The sequence below is a fragment of the Eimeria mitis genome, genomic scaffold, assembly GCF_000499745.2.
Source record: "Eimeria mitis Houghton genomic scaffold, Emh_scaff1088, whole genome shotgun sequence".
In the NCBI taxonomy this organism is placed as follows: domain Eukaryota; phylum Apicomplexa; class Conoidasida; order Eucoccidiorida; family Eimeriidae; genus Eimeria; species Eimeria mitis.
This window is the reverse complement of record NW_024011801.1, coordinates 1-12,753: the sequence shown is the minus strand read 5'-3', so window position 1 is coordinate 12,753 and position 12,753 is coordinate 1. Positions and strand designations below refer to the sequence as shown.

The following is a 12,753-nucleotide window of genomic DNA, read 5'->3' as shown; positions in this document are numbered from 1 at the left end:
AAAAAAAAAAAAAAAAAAAAAAAAAAAAAAAAAAAAAAAAAAAACAAAGGGCAGCATAATCTTTACGTTTAGTCTTAGTTTATAAACATATTAAAATGAAAGCAAATAAAACATTTCCTGCATGCTGGGGATCGAACGATCCAGCTGTCTGAAACAATATCTTTTAGGGTTTAGGGTTTAGGGTTTGGGGTTTAGGGTTTTGAGGAAATGCTTAGGTAGAGAGGACCCTCTCTTTTGTTGATGTTGCTGGCATTAGTGTTACATATACATATATTATATATATGTATATATAAAATATATAAAATGCATATATTATATATTATATTTATAATTTTTTTTATGTGGAGATATAGATTATATTGTATACATTATATGTGCAGCTGCAAGAGGAGCTGAAATATCTATCTTAGCATAAGCCCTAGCTAGCCACTGAAATGGTGTCTAGACGCAGTGAAATTCAGGGGAAATACAACAAAAAGTTTATAAAAAATATTTAATTAAAAAATTTATAAAGTTTATTGAATAATTTAATAGTATTAACTCAATTGCTGCTGTCTCAGCGTCTCAGCAGAAAGCGTCTAGGAAAACAGGAAACCGCAGAAAGCTGTATCGTGGTGTGCAAGTATGATCATGAATTTCAGAGGAAAAATATATTATTTAATTTATAAATTATGTTTAAAATAATATTTTTTGTTTATAATTTATTTATATGAAATTTATCTTCACAAAAAAAAACTTGAAATGCAGCTGCAACGCATACATATATATATACAGCGGCTTCAGCAGCAAAAAGGAAAGACGGGGCTGCGTGCGTGTGGCCGCTGTTGCATATCTGTAGAAATAAGTTTGTTATGTTTTGTGTTTTTATGATTTATTTATGTTTATTGTTCTCAAAGAACTCAATTTATTCTGATAACTGCTTTCACAGCATGAGAGGAAACAGCGTATGCAGCGGTGGCTCCTCCGCATGCACCACCCCCCTCTAACCTACAGAAAACAAACAAAAGTAAAAGTGACGGAGTCGTTTCACTTTCAGAAGTTGAAAATAATTTGAGGTGTACGTACACCTCATTCACTGCGCTCGTGAAGGTGTGTTGGGTGGCTGAAAGCGGAGCTGATCGTGCTTGATATTTCGTTTTTTTTCGGGTAAATTTTGCCCGAAATATTTCCTTTTTCTTTCCTAATTATTATTTATTTTTATTTATCATCAACAATGTCGGAAGGCCAGTATTCCTTCAGCCTCACGACCTTCTCCCCCAGCGGAAAGCTGGTGCAAATTGAATACGCTCTGAACCGCGTACAGCAGGGCTCCCCTGCTCTGGGTATAAAGGCAAAGAACGGAGTTGTATTAGCAGCAGAAAAAAAACTCCCAACTCCTCTTCTTGAACCAGAAACCATCAACAAAGTAGATATCTTCACGCCATCCGTCGGCTGCGTCTATGCAGGAATGCCTGCTGATTTCAGAGTTGTATTAAAGAAAGGCCGAAAAGAAGTGAGATAAAACACAAACCACAAATCTACAGAGCATACACTCCACTGTGCATACACCTCAATCATACAGAAACTCTGCACACAGTACACACAACAGAAATTCATTAAGTTACGGGCTGCTCTCTGTCGCTAATCCATAGAAATGCTAAACGTTAATCCTGGGGTTGTAAGGAACAGAAACAGAGATAGAAGCAGCAGAAACAGACACAAACACGTAGGCAGGAGAGAAAAAACACACAAAGAAAGAAACGAAACAGAAAACAGGCAAACAAGAAAAACAGAAACAGAAACACAGACAGAGCCAAAGGGGGCGAGACAGAGAGAAAGAAAAAGGGGAGAAAGCACAGAGAGAAACACAGAAAAGGAAGCAACAGAAGAAGCATTTATGCGTGTTGTATAGTGTAATCATTACATATATATCATAGGGTTTATATTAGACGATATATAAACCCTGAAAGAGTAGAGTATTTGTGTGTATTTTTCTATGCAGGCTGCTGCATATGAACTTTATTATAAAACACCCATGCCGACGAACCAGCTGGTGCAGGGGGTGGCCTCCGTCATGCAAGAATACACCCAAAGCGGGGGCGTTCGTCCCTTTGGAATTTCTCTGCTCGTTGCGGGGTCAGTGCTGCTCTCCCTTTTCCTCTCTTTTACCTTTGCTTTCTAGTTAAACATATATCCTAGTTATAATACATGCATGCATGCATGCATAGAATACATGCATGCATGCATGCATGCATGGAATACATCCATGGAATACATGCATGCATATAAGGCATGCATGCATGCATGCATGTTGCTGTGTTTGTGTTTTCAATAGGTACGATGACTGCGGCCCGCAGCTGTATCAAGTGGACCCCAGCGGTGCTTACTTTGGCTGGAAGGCCTCCGCCATTGGCCGCGATATGCAAAATGCAAAAACATTTCTAGAAAAAAGGTAAACAAAAAAAAATAAAAAATATATACATCTGAATACACCGAATGAATGCAAATGTATGAACAAAAGTACATACGAAAATTAAATATTTTAATTAATTAAAATATTTAATTTTATTTTCTTCTGAAATAATGAAGAAAATTTCATTGAAATGCCAAAGAAGTAGTTTCGGGTTTCTTGTTTGTTGTACAGAGCAAAATGCAGGGTTTAGGGTTTAGGGTTTAGGGTTTAGGTGTATGTGTGTATATGTTGCTGCATATGATGATTGTTTTGTTATGAATTCTCTTTTTAATTAAAATAAAGACGAATATGATGTTTTTTTTTGCATTATTTCAGTTTTTGTTTATTCTAAGGTTTCACGTTTGTGGTGCTTGCATGTGTTGCTGCTTTCCTGTGTATACATACCTGCAGATACACCGCAGATATAGAGCTAGAAGATGCAATTCACACAGCAATTCTGACTTTACGTGAAGGGTTTGAGGGGGCAATGACAGAGAAGTCTATAGAGATCGGTGTTATAGGAGAAGATAGAAAATTCAGAGTGCTCAGCCCCGCAGAAGTAAAAGATTATTTAAGTGAAGTGGAGGTTGGCAATGCATAGACTGAAAGTTTCATCATATAGCAGCAATAATTTCGGGTGTATGTACACCTGACATGTACATACATAACCCTAACTTTCTCATTACAGCTCGGTGCTATCATCTGCACTAGCATATAGACTCTTCTCCATTTCTGATTTTCTTAAACGCTTTCCCCTCAACATTCTGCAGAGACAGCCCGCGCGACAACTGCCTCACGGCTATCTTCACTGAATACAACTTGCAATATTATATAGTTACCTTCAATGCGTTGCACATACAGAGCAGCTGATGCTCCGGTGTATGTACACCTGCACATGCATACAACGGTAACCCTACATGCTAGTAAACGGCAGCTGCCTGAGCGCTAGCAGAAATACTAGCTTTGAGCATGCAGACGTAATTCACGCCTGTGCTGCACGCGGTGCAACTCTATACCCTAAACCTAGCGGCCCCCACATAGAGGGCTATCTTTATAAGCAACAAGTACTGTTGTAAGATGTATAGAAACACCTCAATTGCTATTTTTGTTTATTTAGTTGCCGTTCAGTGTTTCTATATCGGGTTAACACGTGTAGGCAGAGGTAGTCGTCTTATTTGGGGTTTAGGAATTCACGTTTTAGGGTTTAGGGTTTAGGGTTTCACCCGCATGCAACGAACTCGCGGGCGAGACATACGTGGCTTGAAGGAAGGGTAGCATGCAACAGGCAGGCAGAAATAAAATATATGTGAATTCAGTTGCTGCTTTATCAGCAGCTGAGACAGTAGGGGTGAGCCCCCTGCCGAGCTGTACAGTGGGAGCAGCGACTCGCTGTATTTAGCCTCCACGCTCACCTAGTGGCAAGCATTCATAAAGAATTATTCATAATCTTGTTTCTGATAACACTTTATAACCTGCTGCATGCAGAGTAGTAGTGAGCCCCTCAGCTAGCTGTGCAGTTGGAATGACGGATGGCTGCAGCTAGCTACAGCTTTTCAGGAAGGCCTGTCACTCCTCCGCGGCGGGCGTTTTAGGCTGGCTAGCTCTCAGATGGCTAGTTGCTGGCTAGCGAGCTCGCTGTTAGCTAGCTGTCAGTTAGCTATATACTGGTTGGCTAGCTCTCAATTAGCTAGCTGTCGGGCGGCTAGCCCGTTTTCTGTGTGTCACACCCCAAGCGCCATCTGTCCGCTTAATAGCCAACTTAATTTATTGGGTGGGCTCGCCGCGCCACTGCCGCAACGAGCGGCCCCTAAGCCAGCTGAAATACCCATTACTTCCTCCCTAGAACTTTTACTGTCATTGGAGTGAAAAACTCCGGCCTCCACTTCTGCTTCAGTTATTCTGCTATCACCCCTCGTCTATTTGCAAGAGCAGCAGCAACAGGTCCTTCACAGCACATACAGAAAGCCTCTCCAGCTAGCTGCTTCGTTCTCCGCTTTCCACGCTGTGGCGCCACACGTAACGCAGCGGTTAGATGCAAATCATACCGCCAAGCCTACTCGTTGTGTTCTGATTCCATGGTGTCCGTGTGACCTGCATGCAAATGGTGCCGCCAATGCTCCTCAGCAGTCATCGATGAGCGCCACCACACAACCAAAACGTATGCAAACCATATCCGTCTACTTGTTCATTCTCCAGGGCCCGGCTTGCTGTACCCCTCTTCGTGGCAGCAGCCTTCGAAATTGAGGGCGGATTGACTGCCTTCATAATATATTAATGTTGCTACACCATTCAAATATCTTATATGTACGGAGACCGGAAAGCTGACAGGAAACCAGCGGGGCTGACGCGGGCCACACGGAACACCGGCCTAGCTAGTGAACGTACATATGAAGGCTTTACACCCATGTCAGGCGAACTCATTACCTAAATGATATTTGGCGATGCGTATGTACAGTTGCACTGTCTCACCACTAGCGCCAATGCATGGGGTGTGTAGCATGCTATGCCTGAAGTTGCTCTATGTGCTTATTTTGGCTCGCAGGCTGGCGGCTGACGGCCATGTATGCGTTTTGCAGTTATCTACAGTATTGGTGCAAGCTCCTGAAAGGACTCGGGCATGGATGTACGTGGCGTTGCCTTGCAGCGCGAGCCGTAGTAAGGCGCGCTACAACTCATGGCCGGCATCCCCCTCTCCTCACCAGCTCCAAGCCCTTAGGCTGCTGCAGCCAGGACGGCTGGAGCCTGTCGAGGTCAGCTGCGTCCAGAACATCTAAGTATTTCGACCCCACTGAAACTCACGATCGTCCTCCGATAACCTCGAGAACTCGCGTTAAGCTCAGTAGCACCACGCACACCACATATTCAAGATGCAGGGTCAGGCGAAAGCTGAGAGCCTTCTGGCAGACCACCGAAATTTCTTCAAAAGTTCCCCACAAAGCAGCACCAAGGTAGTGGGGAGGAAGCAACTAGAGGGGGTTGATATCCTGGGCGTACGGGTAACGACACGCATAGGCCGCAGAAAACGAGAATACTACGTCAAGTGACCAGGTGATCGAGAACTCGAGTCGGTTTCTGAGCACCGCTTGCACGAAACAATCTATGAGGGGCATTCACTCGCTCTGTTCCACAAGGTGGCGGTGGCTTTAATCCCGTCCGCCCGCAACACGCCATAAAGTGCAGCAATGTGTAAACGTTCCTTGTGAGCCTGTCCCTCATTTATGTAGATAGATCCGTATCTTTATACCTTCCGGACCTCCGGCTTCAACTATCTTCTCGGTGGGCTGTATCCGCATCCCTCCACGCCCGGCTAGCTCCTCGACGCATATTTGTGGGGTATCGGTTTCTTTTGCTTGACTGGCTCAACCTGTTACCCCCATGCTCACCGACTGTCCGCGCCAGCAACGGTTCACTGCGTACTTTTGAGTTAGATACGATACCCGCATTGAAAAGTGGGTCCCACCACACGCGCGTCGCAACGAGCCGGGCTTGATGAACAGTTGAGTGGCCACTGCTCCACTAAAACAGTAAAGAATTTGAGTTGCCAGCAGCAGAAGCAAAATGAACAGCAACAGCAGACGCCGCTCTCCGTCCGCCACGTCCTCGTGTTTCTCTTCCTTTCCCGTTCTCTGGCCTCCGGCGCCGAGGAAGGAAATGCGGGTCACCTTGCATTCCCTCCCTCGGTGTAACCATATCCAGTGGGGCACCTGGTAACACGAAGCAGTGAGATGTTTGGCGATAGAAATGTGACTACATGCAGCTCTATACGCGTGGAGTGAGTGCAAGTGCTTCTACTGGCGCGCAAGCTACCTTCCGAGGGTGAAGTGTTTCAGCACTTGCTGACAGTGTCAGCGCATACACCGGAAGGTGTATGGATATGGTTGCATGCGAAGTTGCCTTGCAGCAAAAGTTGCAGCAAAGCCTCCTTCAGCTCATCTTGCATGAGGTGTACTGAGCTGTACTATACTCGTGATAGGCCCCTCCTCTCCGCGCCAGCCCCAGGCCTCTGCGCCGCTGTATCCAGCGCTTTTGGGAACTGGGGGGGAACCCATCAGCTGTATTTTTGTAATTCTTTTGAAAAGTGTTTTGACTCTGCTGCAGCTTGCGGTGTTCCGCAGCGACGATCGAGGAGCCGCTGTATGGGGTGTGGGGATTGGGGGTTCTGGTGTCGGTGTAGCTTTAACTGCTTATGGAGTGAATAGCCACTGTATATGTAACAAGTGCTTTATAAAAGTATAAGAATTAAGCAATAGATGAAATGCATGCCGGCAAACATACAACAAACCAACTCCCTGCAACGCACGAGCTGTATGTACACCGCAGCAGCGGCCGTTGCTGCATGCGGGGCGGCCCTGTCTGACTGTGGTGAATCTGTTCGTTCGTTCTGTAAATTTAATTCCTTAGCAGCAGCAGAAATTGAATTTAAACCGCTGCGAAGAGACTTTAGCCTTTCTTGTTTCTTTCCCTTCGTCGCAGGAGGCAGCAGCAACCGCGGCGGCAGCAGCAGCAGCAGCAGCAGCAGCAGCAGCAGCAGCAGCACCTCCTCCTCAGACACCTCCCCTGTTGAAAATGGCGGCTCTCGAGCAAAACCCCGCCGACGAATTGGTTGATTATGAGGAAGATGAACAGCAAAACGACCAAAAGGTAAAACGAGAGCAGCAAGCAACCACAACACCTGCTGCGGGCCCCATTGCAGCAACGCCCGCGGCCAGTACCTGGCCTCCCCACTAGGTCTCCTCTGCCTTTTTTTTGCCTCTTTTTCCTCATTTTAATCATTTAAAAGCATTATTTACAGCATTTAGTCTTCTCGGAACTGCAAACGGGATGGGGGGCTCAGCCAGGACGCTCGCGATGCAGGAGAAACTGAGCGGCCCGCGTCCGTGGCGGGAGCAGTTGTTTTCTTTGTTTGTTTTTGTTTTAAATGTGTTTTCTTTGTGATATTTCGAGAAGTATTCAGCATGTGGCCGCTGCTCCGTCGGCAGCAAGAACCTACGGGGTTAGTAGTGGCTGCATATCTGAGGTGTATATGGAGGGGAGACGCGACCCCAGTGGTTGGGGTGTACATACACCTCCGATGAGGCGGCATTGCGGGCTTTTGTTTTATTTCTGAACGCATATCCCCATTACCGCCTCTTCGCTGGTGTATGTACACCTCATCTCATCTCTTGGGGTGTACGTGTACCTTGATTTTGTTTTATCTGCTGGATGGCAGCTGGGTGGTTGCTGCAGCCGTTTCTGGTGAGGTTTGTTCCTGTATTCAGGATATGGATTCTTTGTTGGGTTTCTAGGGTTTAGGGTTTAGGGTTTAGGGTTTAGGGTTTGCATACAGGAGAAGGGTGTGGGCGAGGAAGCTGTAGGCCGCGGCAACTACGTCTCTATCCACGCCAGCGGCTTTCGCGATTTTTTCCTCAAGCCAGAGCTCCTGAGAGCTATTGGTGATGCGGGTATGTATAGAATAAATATAAATAAATATAAATAAATATAAACAAATATAAACATAAATAAATATAAATATAAATAAATATAAATATAAATAAATATAAATATAAATAAATATAAATATAAATAAATATAAATGTTATATAAACAGTTATTTTATATTTAGTACAAGTTCTTCTGTGGCGTTGTGTTTTTTATTTATTTTATTATATAGACACAAATTATAATAAATAAAACTACTTGTAAGAAAAACTGATAGTAAATACATTATATAAAAAAAAGTTTATATAAAAAAGCTTATAAACAGAAATACTAACAAGTGCGGTGTTGTATGCACGTAGATGTTTATTATATTTTATTTTCGCTGAGGTGTATAGACGTTTGTGGGTGCCCATGGATATAAGTGCATATACAGCTGCTGGCCTCCATTCACATCAGTTGGTGTTTCTGCTCCTTTTTTATTGTTTTTGTTTTGTTTTGTTCGTGTCAGTGATCTAGCGAGTATTTCTTCTGTGGTTTGGGTGTATGTACAGCTGATGATTCGTGTTTTTAGTTTCCTTGATGCTTAACTTTGTTGTGTTTTTATTGTTTGACGAGTTTCTTTAGCTGTGTTTAGTTTGTGTGTATATGTTTGTGGGTGTTATATATATTGTTTGTGGTTGTGTTGTATGTTTTTGTGTGTATTATATATATTTTTGTGTGTATATTTTTTTTGTGTTTGTTTTATATGTTGCAGGCTTTGAGCATCCGTCTGAAGTGCAGCACGAGACGATCCCCCACGCGATAACGGGTGTAGACATTCTGTGTCAGGCGAAGAGTGGAATGGGGAAGACAGCAGTATTTGTGTTGTCTATCCTGCAGCAGCTGAACGTAGACTCAGCAGCAGCAGCAGGTACAGGTGCTGCAACAAAGCGTACTGGTGGGGAGGCCACCGAGGGATCTGCTGCAACAGCAGCAGCATCATCAACAGACTCTGCTGCTGTGCCTGGGGTTATGTGTTTGGGTCTTGCGCATACACGCGAGTTAGCGTTTCAGATAAAAAACGAATTTGAGCGTTTCAGCAAATATTTAAAACACGTCAAGTGTGAAGTTGTCTACGGCGGGGTCCCCATACAGAAGAATATCGAGCTGCTAGCTGACCCCAAGCGTGTTCCTTCTATCCTCATCGGCACCCCAGGCAGAGTCCTCGCGCTGCTGAAAGGCAAACACCTTGACCCCAGTAAAATCGCTCATTTCGTTCTAGACGAATGCGATAAATGTCTGGAGAAGCTGGATATGCGCAAAGACGTTCAGTCTATTTTCGTCTCTACACCAAAGAAAAAGTCAGCTGATGGTTCTCTATTTGATGCCCTTTACTTTACTGCGTTCAAGTCATGATAAACCCTACACAATTCAGTGTCACTACTCCTCTCTTTTTTTTTTTTTTTNTTTTTTTTTTTTTTTATTGCGATTCTTAAGGTGTATGATGAACGTTTCTGCTGCGCTAATCAAAAAAACCCTCCCCGGGCATCTAGGTCGGCTGGGCTGCTTCACTTGCAGCAGCAGCTACGGCTGCTGCTGCTGATGCAACAGCTGGTGCTGCAGTTGGGGGTGGTCGTGTTGCTGCTGCTGCGTCTGACAGACAAGTCATGTTCTTCTCGGCGACGATGGGGAGGGAGATGCGCGCGGTTTGCAAGAGGTTTATGCAGAATCCAGTGGAGGTGTTCATCGACGACGAGAGCAAGCTGACGCTTCATGGTTTGTTGCAGTATTACGTAAAGCTGGCGGAGGCAGACAAAAACCGCAGACTAAATGATTTATTGGATTCTCTCGAGTTTAATCAAGTCATTATTTTCGTGAAATCCGTCTCGAGAGCTCAGGCACTCAACAAGCTGCTCACCGAGTGCAACTTCCCCTCTATAGCCATTCATGCAGGACTGGATCAGGAGGAAAGGTGAATGAAAAACAATATTAATATTTCGTTTTAAAATTATTCTTAAACGAACAAAAAAGGAAATAAAGAGTTATTTGTTCAAAAATTTTTCTCTTTTTCACCCGTATTCTCTCGCTTTCTCTAGCTTTCTCTGCCGGATGATGCTGCGCCGATGCTCCTCTCAGGATCAGCCGCTACCAGCAATTCAAAAACTTCGAGAAGCGTATTATGGTCGCCACGGACCTCTTCGGACGCGGAATTGATATTGAACGCGTAAACATCGTTGTCAACTACGATATGCCCGAGAGCAGCGACTCATACCTCCACAGGTAGACAGCCAGCTTTCTTCTCCCTTGCATCTGTATATATATATATATATATATATATATATATATATATATATATATATATATGGGCCTGTTTCTGCATGAAATTCTCTCTCGAAAGAGGCGTTATTTGCTTGTTTTGGGGTGTAAAACTGGTTTATTGTTGCTTTTTTTCTTGTTCAGGGTTGGCCGCGCTGGCCGCTTCGGCACCAAGGGGCTGGCGGTGACCTTCGTAGCAAGCCAGGAGGACACGAACGTGTTGAACGATGTACAGACGCGTTTCGAAGTTCACATTCCGGAGATGCCAGCAACAATTGATGCTTCTCAGTACATCAACCAATGAAGAAAATACAGCAGCTGCAGCAGCTGCAGCAGCTGCAGCAGCAGCAGCAGCAGCAGCATCGCGTTGTGTATGCAGCAACAGGGGAGGAAAAATTCTTTGCATCGCTGCGGAGCCCTCGTCGTAACATTCCTATTGCTTGAGGGGCACCGCAGCGTCTCTCGCTAGGCATATCCATGTAAACAAACTCACCTAGCTCCTCCTTGTTGAAAAGCAAAGGATTGCTGTGCTGCTGCTGCTGCTGCTGCTGCTGCTGCTGCTGCTGCTGCTGGGTGTTTACTTTCTATGGATGCTGAGACGGAGCAAGAGGCTCCGTTGAGGTCTAGGCCTGCTGAGGCTGTAGCACATAGCTGGCCTGTTATGTTCTTGGGAGTTGAGGCAGTGGGAAGTAAAGACGAAATTCACGAGCCTTTGAAACCTCTTCTGTATATCGTGTGTGTTTGTTTACGTTTTCTTCTTCTGCCGTTGTTGTTGCTGGGGTGGTGTTGCTCTCTTTTCAATAATATAAATACACAACAAATGCATCAGAGCCCCCGCATATTATACACCGAGCCGGGGAGAAGCTTCTGGCGAGAAATTTGAGTGTCATCAGACAAATGTTGAATTACGCTTTAAATTTACTACTTGGGCCTCACCTTCTATATATCAGCTGCAGCTGCAGAGCATATAGAGTTTGTTGCTGTGAGAGTATAGTATTGTATTGTATAGTATAGTATATAGTATAGTATAGTATATAGTATAGTATAGTATAGTATATAGTATAGTATAGTATATAGTATAGTATAGTATATAGTATAGTATAGTATATAGTATAGTATAGTATAGTATAGTATAGTATAGTATAGTATAGTATAGTATAGTATAGTATAGTATAGTATAGTATAGTATAATATAATATATATGAGTATAGTATCAGCAGTAGTTTCTAGATCAGTTTGTGGGTGAATATTTCTTCATATGCCCGCGTACTAAAGCTAAATATATATACAAATATAAATAATTATATAGACATTATAAAAAAGTTTTTTTGTTGATAGATACTTAATCATTGAGCAAAAGATCGTTACATGAATTTCAGTGGAGGTGTGGCCCCGCACAGCATCTGAATAAGGAAAGCGATCGGGGTATTTGTGGCGTCATAGTTGTATCATTTATTTTTAATTTATTTAAATTTTTAATTAGTAAACAATTTAAATTGATATTTATGGTTTATTGAAACAATTTCAGAACGGGGAGAAGAAGGGTGCGATGCTAGGGGGGGGAGTATATAGTGGGCACGGGCGGTGTTTGTGAGTTTGTGGGTTGACGGTGTTTGTTTGTTTTGAATTTTAGTATTTTATAGTTTAAATACATTAAATTTTAAAATTATATTTATTAAATATCATGAAAGTCTATCGCAAGCTTCCCCAGGCCCCCCCCTATAGAGCACCTGGGCTGGGCGGGTGGGCGGAGAGGTCTGTGTGGGCGGCCGCCGTCTGCAGTTAGCCGCCTAAATGCAGATGATACTGGAAAGTAATGATTTATAAATTAAATAAATATTCAATTTCTTTTTGAAAAGAGAATATAAAACGACGGAAACTACAAAGAAAAACACAGAGGCATCCTTTATATCCTACCGCACGCGCGGCACTGCTGCAGGCTGCTGTTTCCTTGCAGCTTTGCGACAGCGTAGAAGTACACTCAATACGAGTCTTCTGTTTCAAACAAAGAAAACAAAATTCATTTCTTTTTATTGGTGTTATTAGAAGGACATACGCCGCAGTCAAAGCCACAGCCTAATACACGATATCCCCGCAGCAGCAACAGCAGCAGCAGCAGCAGCAACAGCAGCAGCAGCAACAGCAGCAGCAGCACCAGCAGCTCCGCCTGTATTTGCTGTACTTTTCTGCTCTACAGAGCCAGCACATCCGCATCAAGCTGCTTCCTGCTGTCGTTGCAGTGCTGCTGCCGCAGCACTTCTACTTCTGCTGCAGGGGGCCCCTCTCCTCTCTCTCTTTCTCTCTCTCTCTCTTTCTCTCTCAGGGTTGTAACTGAGAGCCAGAGAGAGTTTAATTCAATACTTTATTTTCTGCGTTTAATAATATTAAATACCCCTGCAGGCAGCAGGTGCTACCAGCTGTACAGACAGATAAGCAGCAGCGGAAGTATCAAGCAAAGAATAAATAAATTAAATAAATTAAATAAATTAATTTAATTTATATTAAATAAAATGGCGCAGGGAAGAGACGCAATGGCTGGCCATGCCTCAACTCAGAACGACACCCCAGAGCATATACAAAAGGTGAATTTTTTTTTTTTTTTTTTTTTT

General features: G+C 43.7%; 1 protein-coding gene across 1 annotated transcript; it reads left to right on the top strand.

Moving 5' to 3' along the window:
* Positions 1-1,213: 1,213 nt before the first annotated feature.
* EMH_0029100 (ATP-dependent RNA helicase, putative) lies at positions 1,214-10,448 on the top strand (the record flags this gene model as incomplete). Its single annotated transcript, XM_038022123.1, has 10 exons — positions 1,214-1,492; positions 1,982-2,115; positions 2,315-2,431; positions 4,974-5,181; positions 6,905-7,072; positions 7,758-7,872; positions 8,604-9,189; positions 9,489-9,800; positions 9,965-10,108; positions 10,289-10,448. 10 exons carry the CDS (start codon positions 1,214-1,216, stop codon positions 10,446-10,448), a joined length of 2,223 nt encoding a protein of 740 aa, XP_037877977.1.
* Between the last annotated feature and the right edge of the window lie 2,305 nt (positions 10,449-12,753).